General features: G+C 43.6%; 1 protein-coding gene across 1 annotated transcript; it reads left to right on the plus strand.

Annotated features, from left to right (window-relative positions):
- The first annotated feature begins 427 nt into the window (after positions 1–427).
- On the plus strand, positions 428–6,108 carry SRSF6 (serine and arginine rich splicing factor 6). The gene is made up of 6 exons (XM_043479459.1): positions 428–693; positions 920–1,068; positions 2,356–2,480; positions 2,622–2,830; positions 3,103–3,186; positions 3,291–6,108. The coding sequence occupies exons 1-6, from the start codon at positions 587–589 to the stop codon at positions 3,652–3,654; spliced, it is 1,038 nt and encodes a 345-aa protein (XP_043335394.1). The 5' UTR covers positions 428–586; the 3' UTR covers positions 3,655–6,108.
- The last annotated feature ends 1,252 nt before the right edge of the window (positions 6,109–7,360 follow it).

Here is a 7,360-nt window from a genome sequence, read left to right on the forward strand (position 1 = left end):
CCACACCAGCGGAGCGTGAGCCCAATGATCCGCGAAGAAAATTCGAGCCTCGTTTTGAGGGACCAATCAGAGATCGTGGAGGCCTATTATGACAACCTTCAGAACCAATGAAATAAGGGGATTCTCCGGGACGGCCTCCCGAGCGCCCGTCCAGAAGAGCTAGCATGGAGAAAGTTTGTGGGTTGTTGTTTTTTTAAGCACAAACTAGAAAACGAGTCCTTGGCTGGAGACAGAATGTGACGCTAACAAAGATGTGTGGGAAAAAACTCTGTGAGCGGGTAAAGCCTCACTTCCCCGAAACTTGGCGGGCTGAGGAACAGCAAGTCACCCTCGAGCGCCGCGCTCCGCGCTCCGGAGCGGGAGAGTACGTGCAGCGCGCTGACGTCACACGCCGGGCACCGCCTCCTACCGCCCGCCCTTATAGCGTAGCCCAGGCGCGCGCGCACCATTGTGTGGCTGGACTCGGCCGCCGCTGTGGTGTGAGGTGCGTGTCCGGGCTCTCGCCGTCACCGCACCCGCACCGCGGCTACTGCCGTGCGGTCCGCCATTCGACCGCCAGCCCTCGGGCCCCTTGCCCGCTGCGGACATGCCGCGCGTCTACATAGGACGCCTGAGCTACAACGTCAGGGAGAAGGACATCCAGCGCTTTTTCAGTGGCTATGGCCGCCTTCTCGAAATAGACCTTAAAAATGGGTGAGTCGGCCCCGGGAGCCCGCGTCCGCCCGCAGCGCCCCGGGCCTGCGGTGGCAGGGCCCGTCTGAGGGAGAAGACGGTCAAGGCCGCGGCGCCGCGTGGCAGGGCCGCCAAGATGGCGGCGGCGCGGAGCCGCGAGAGCGCGCGGGGACGGGGGGGCGCGCGCGCGTGCGCGCCCTCGACCTAACGACGCCCGTCGGTCTCCGGCCCTCGCACCGCCCCCCAGGTACGGCTTCGTGGAGTTCGAGGACTCCCGCGACGCCGACGACGCCGTTTACGAGCTGAACGGCAAGGAGCTGTGCGGCGAGCGCGTGATCGTGGAGCACGCCCGCGGCCCGCGCCGGGATCGCGACGGCTACAGCTACGGAAGCCGCAGTGAGTTCCACCCCCGCGCGCTCCGCGTCCTTGGGACCCCGGGGGTTGGGCGCAGGCTTAGGGGGGACGGGGTGGGGCCTCCCAGCCGGGCAGGCGAGGTGGCCGCGGCAGTTTGACTCGGGTGCTCCCGGGGTTCGCTACCTTCGCGCCTGCCCGGGGAAGACACGGGACGCCGGAGCGCGGGGACTGGGTGGTGGGTTTTGCTTAGGCAGGGTTTGGGTGTTTGGGGGCGGGAATTGCCAAGTCGGGGGGGAGTGACTTGTTGGGCCCCTGTCAGCACTGTCGTGGGCTCTACCCACGGAGGAAGTGAGGGGTGGCTGTATTTGTTGTATGCCCTCAACTTGCCTGTCAGTGCATTAGCTAGAAATGTGAATGACTTAGCGTAGAAGTTTGGGACTGGTTGGGGTGGAGGTGGGGGCGGGGCGGGGAATTAGGTGGGGTTTTAAGTGTAGGTTTTAGCTTTACGAAAATTGACGGGGGCCAAAGAAAATATAAGTAAGGTGGTTTTACACCACAAAGGAGATCTAAATGAACTTTATGCTGTATATGCACTAGTTGGGGCATGTTATTGGGAGGAGGGGGGGGGTTGGTTATGTTAAATGTTTGATGTTGAAATTGTTGCATGTTGAATTCAAACTTTTTAACAAGTCCTTGATGTTTCAATTTGAAAGTGACCAATGGGGCTGAGGCTGTGTCCACTGAGGCTAAGATGACTGCCTTTCCTGATTGGCCTTGGCTTTTCCATACATTGTGTGACCCTTGCCCTATGACCCTTTGGCTGACCTTACCGGAAGCCATGACGACAGCAGCCTTTTGCCATTAGACGCAGGGTGATGGTGAGGATTCCAAGGGTTAGACAAAACTGGTTAATCTGAACTAGGTGACTGTTACCTTGCGTGTTTTGTGGCCAAACCACCACCAAAAACCTCACACTGTGATGTAAGTACTTAGTGTAACTAGTAAACATTTTTGTAAAATGTAGAAATGCATGTAATCAGTTAAGTTTTATATTTTACAATGTTCTGTAAAATAAAACTTAGCGAGGTAAATTGAATAAAGGAGCAGTCACTCTCTAACAGAATGTAGGAGAAGTTTAGTTGGTTTTAGTCTGTTTTGACTTGCCCTTAATTTAATTTATGGCAAATCATAACTGTATCGAAGGTTTAGCAGTATAATAGCAAAGTCCTACTCCAGTAAATAAAAGTTGTTATGTTTGTACTAACTTTCAAAAACATTATGCATGCCTATCATTGCAAAGCATCTAATTGTTTTCTTCACATGATAAAGGTGGTGGAGGTGGATACAGCAGTCGGAGAACCTCTGGGAGAGACAAATATGGGCCACCTGTACGCACAGAATTCAGACTTATTGTAGAAAATCTTTCTAGTCGTTGCAGTTGGCAAGATTTAAAGGTAAGTGCTATAATTTGGGATAAAAGATTTGACTTAATGTCTAGAAGATAAGTTTTTGTATTCTTTTATATCTGAGAATCAAATACAGCAAATCTTTTTTCTTTAGATTTCTGGGAATGACTAGTCATATTGCTCTTTTAGGATTTCATGAGACAAGCAGGTGAAGTAACCTATGCAGATGCTCACAAAGAACGCACAAATGAAGGTGTCATTGAGTTTCGCTCCTACTCTGACATGAAGCGTGCTTTGGATAAACTGGACGGTACAGAAATCAATGGGAGAAATATTAGACTCATTGAAGATAAGCCACGAACAAGCCATAGGCGGTCTTATTCTGGAAGCAGATCTAGGTAATTTATTGAAGGATATGGGGGGAGACAATATTTGCCACAAACAAAAGAAAATTCAAACAGCAGTATTTCAATTACTGCTGAATTGAAATTAGGTCAGCTTTTAGTTTCTTTTGTTATTGGCCTTTTTGAGTTCTTTTTTAAATATTTTGATACTAGATTTAATTTGTAGTGAGCAATTAAGGAGTTTTATGTTTGGCTTGTCTATAAATTGTTCATTCGTGTTGTGGTGTCTTGAGATGAAAATGTATTTACCACATTTCTTGTTACAGGTCACGATCTAGAAGACGGTCACGATCTAGAAGTCGTAGGAGCAGCCGCAGTAGATCTCGAAGTATCTCAAAAAGTCGCTCCCGGTAAGTGTGTTCTTGAGTGTTTTTTTTAATAACTTACTTTGTTTATAGAGTGCTTGTGTGTTCTGGCAAGGTACTGAAAAAAAAATCTGGCTTTTCTTGTCTAGATCCAGGTCTCGGAGCAAAGGTCGGTCACGGTCTCGTTCCAAAGGCAGGAAATCTAGATCAAAAAGCAAATCTAAACCCAAGTCCGATCGGGGCTCCCGTTCGCGCTCTCGGAGCAGATCGAAGGATGAGTATGAGAAATCTCGAAGCAGGTCTCGTTCTCGATCTCGTTCCCCCAAAGAAAATGGAAAAGGTGATATAAAGTCCAAATCTAGATCAAGGAGCCAATCCCGTTCCAATTCACCCCTACCTGCTCCACCCTCAAAGGCCCGTTCTGTGTCCCCTGCACCAAAAAGAGCTTCAAGATCCCATTCTAGATCTCGTTCAAAGTCAAGGTCACGATCCAGATCAAGTTCCAGAGATTAACCCAGAACTCTCCATTCTTTGCACACTATTACAGAACACTTTCCTACTTGCTTAGTCAGTTACTCTTTCATGTTTCTACTTGGCCTCTTCTGCAAGAAGAAACCTCCCAAAACGGGCACACAGAAATTGGATTTGTAGCCAAATTTAATGAAAAAGATGAGGTTCTAAAGAAATGGCATGAAGTCAAAGATCCTCTCCCTTCTTTGTAGAATTAAGATAACTTTGATTTTATAGCTTTTGAGCTAAAATAACTTTTGTAAAGATTAAGCTCATTTAGATTTTTTTTTTTTTTAAGTATTTCAGCAGGATCTGCTGGAGGGGTTTTGTTATTGTTATATTTGTTTGCTTAATTTTAAATTAACCGTTTCAGGCTTTGAATACTTAAGGCTTTAGAGGGAGAACCCAATTTTCAATTATGTTGGCTTTTTATAAAGCTTGAGTTATGTAAGATTTCAATAAAAGTTTGCTACCAAGATGATTGCCTTACTTGAATAGGTCACTCTTATAAATTCCTCGAGACATTGATAATCTATCTGTGGAAACGATGTAAACTCTACTTAAGTATAAAACAAGGCAAGTCTCAGATGCAATAAGTTTGGATATGTTATTGTGCTGTCAATCAAATTTGCCAAAGTCATTTTGGCCCCTTAAACAGGTTTAAGTTAAAAATAAAAGATTTTGTAGTGGACCTGTTATACAGTTTTGCCTAAGTTAATAGCTTTTTAAAATGTTCTTTCAACTTAAATTGGTTGAACTCAAAAAAGTAGTTCTAATACTTGGGATCTCATCTAGCCTGGTAATCCCACTTTCTGAAAGTGATCATTGTAATTAGTGTTTTGTAAGAGTAAGGTTCTGTGATCTTTACTGTTTGTTATGTAAAAATAGAAGTAACCTTTCTTTGATCAGAAATTTAGTATGTTATTCACAATGAAAAAGCAAATACTGTGTTTTCTACTAGAAAATCCTTAATATTAACAGGCACTTAACAGATCATTTGGTAAATCAATTACCATTTAAAGCAAAATTCTGCCTAACAGTCATCCTTTTGTAGTTAGTGGGATTCTGTGATAATTGGTTAGATCATCCTTATGAACTTAATGTGGTTGGCTTGGAAAAAACTTAAATGGGTTAAACCCTAGTACTTCATCATAAAGTGTAATAAATACTGTGGAAACCAGATTATAATCTACAAATTCATAGGAGTTACTGGGTTACAATTAGTCCTTATGTCCGTAAGCCTAGTTAGTCGAAATTGCAGTTTGAGAAATGAATTACCTTATATCTCTTCTGTTCAGGTTCGTTAAGGTAATTTCATTTTAAAAACCATTCATTAATCTTAGTCTGAAATTGGGCTGTAGGTTGTTTGGCTCAGCTTTAACATCTTTCTAGGAGCTGTCAGTGTATAAGATGTCATGGGCTGGGTAGTGTTAGGGTACAGTGTGATGGATACCGTCATTTTGAGAATTTCTGGGCTTCCTGTTATGAAATCTTAAAGAGTCTAATCTTAGGAACATAGTGCCCCAAAAGGTTGATGCTTCTTTGACGACCTTATTTTCTTAAATGCTTTTGATATTTTTTTAGATATTCATAAGAAATATGGTTTGTTTTTGTTTCCCCATGTAGACCTTGGATTTTGAGAGAAAAAAACTGGTATCTGTAATTACAGTTTATTGTTCTGCCTGTTTCAAAGAAAAAGAGTTGCGACTGTATTTGCATAAAGAGGCAAGTCTCCACTGCCTTTCAAAATGTGTTTAAGGACAAGTTACTTTTAAGAATTGGCTTTGACCAAAGTTCTCTTGTTTTCAGGGAAAGAACAAAAGCTTTTAAAACCACAGCCTTTTAAAGTGAAGGAGGGGGGAATACTACAATATACAATATGACTTTCTAAAAGTATGCAGCATCCTTCAACTGGGCTGTCTTATGACATCACATGGTAATAGGCAGGTTTTCTATCCTTGTTAGCTGCCACCCCCGCAGGTGGGTAACTGTATAGGTTAATGCCTGCACCCATAAGAATTTAATAGCAAAGACCAGTTTATTAAAACTCTAGTTCCTATTCCACGCCTGTGGACCCCCATCATTGGACATGCTAAACTACTGTTTATATATAAACACTGGCCCACTTAGAGTTGACCAATAAAATGCTTAGTTCCTTGCTAACTTAAGTAGAATCTGAGTCTCTGCAACTTGCCACGTTTTTACCTGTGGCTAGATGGGAGTGTTAAACTGGTAGAGAGCAGAATAGAAGTGTGATAACCTGGATCCCCCGTTCTTTTACCTGATAGTGTGTTAACATGCCATAGTGCCTTTATGGCCAGTTCGAGTCTTTCCTGCCCTGTGACTTAACGTTCCACTCCTGTGTTGTTACCGTCTTTTCTCTTGGTATCTTTTTTCTCCCACTTTGTTAACCTATTTTGTGCTTTATTGCCTCAATAAAATGTTCACTGAGGGAAAGGCTTGATTTGAGTTTCTTGTGTATTCCCACTTAGCATCAGATATTTGGCAAATATCTGATATTTGGTGTTTTTTGATTCGGAGTTGCCATTATCAAGTTTGTTTCTTTCCTGACTTGAATATGAGAAAAGGACTTTTCAGCTCCTCAGAAACATGAGGTTAGGACCAACATGGTATTAATAGATGGTTTATCATGGGCTTCCCTTGTGGCTCAGCTGGTAAAGAGAATCCACCTGCAATGCAGGAGACCTGGGTTCAACAATCCCTGGGTTGGGAAGATCCCCTGGAGAAGGGAAAGGCTACCCACTCCAGTATTCTGGCCTGGAGAAGTCCATGAGGTCGCAGTCAGACACGACTAAGTGACTTTGATCATCATCATCATATCTGGGGCAAGCCATTAACCTTCGTGCTTCAGTGTCACCCACAGTGGTAGGGATAACCCCTCATGGGTTATGAAGAGAAAAGTTTAATACATGAAAAGTACTTAGATTAGCACCATAATAAATAATTGCTGTTATGAAGGGCTAAACATGCTAAGTCTTTTGTATTCAACTAAGTCTTTAGATTTCACATAAAATTTACCTTCTTTTATCTTGTAGCAGTTTGAACATTTTCTGTGATAATTACCCAGATAAACTAGGAAACTGTCATCTTTCCCCAAGTCCTCAACCTAATTTCACTCTTACTTACCTTGCTTTCAGAAAATGTTTTCTGACTTCAGTTTTTGTGGTTGTGTGCAATTTTAGTCTTGTGAAAATGGAATGAATGTCTTGTAAAGTATCTCTCTTCTAGCGTCCACTTACTAAGGTAGCCTCCCAAGTGGCACAAGTGGTAAAGACCCTGCCTGTCAATGCAGGAGACTTGAGAGACAAGGGTTTGATCCCTGGGTCAGGAAGATCCCCTGGAGTAGGGCATGGTTATCCACTCGGTATTTTTGCTTGGAGAATCCCTTGAACAGAAGAGCCTGGCAGGCTACAGACTCTAGGGTCACAAAGAGTCAGACACAACTGAAGCGACTTAGCATGCATGCACTAAGGTAGCTGCTTCTAACACTGTATTTACCCAGGCTAATCCATCCGTAATGCCTGTGTTCTTCAATAAGCAGTTCATACCATGAATGTGTTCTGCAGCTCATTTTTACTTAGAGTAGTACAGAGATCTGCCACTCTAAATGGTGCACTACCATGAAATAGATATATAAGAATTTTTTTCAGTGCCAACTTTTTTAAGGAAGTAATTTTTTGGTTTATAT

Source organism: Cervus canadensis, chromosome 10 (assembly GCF_019320065.1).
Source record: "Cervus canadensis isolate Bull #8, Minnesota chromosome 10, ASM1932006v1, whole genome shotgun sequence".
NCBI classification, from domain to species: domain Eukaryota; kingdom Metazoa; phylum Chordata; class Mammalia; order Artiodactyla; family Cervidae; genus Cervus; species Cervus canadensis.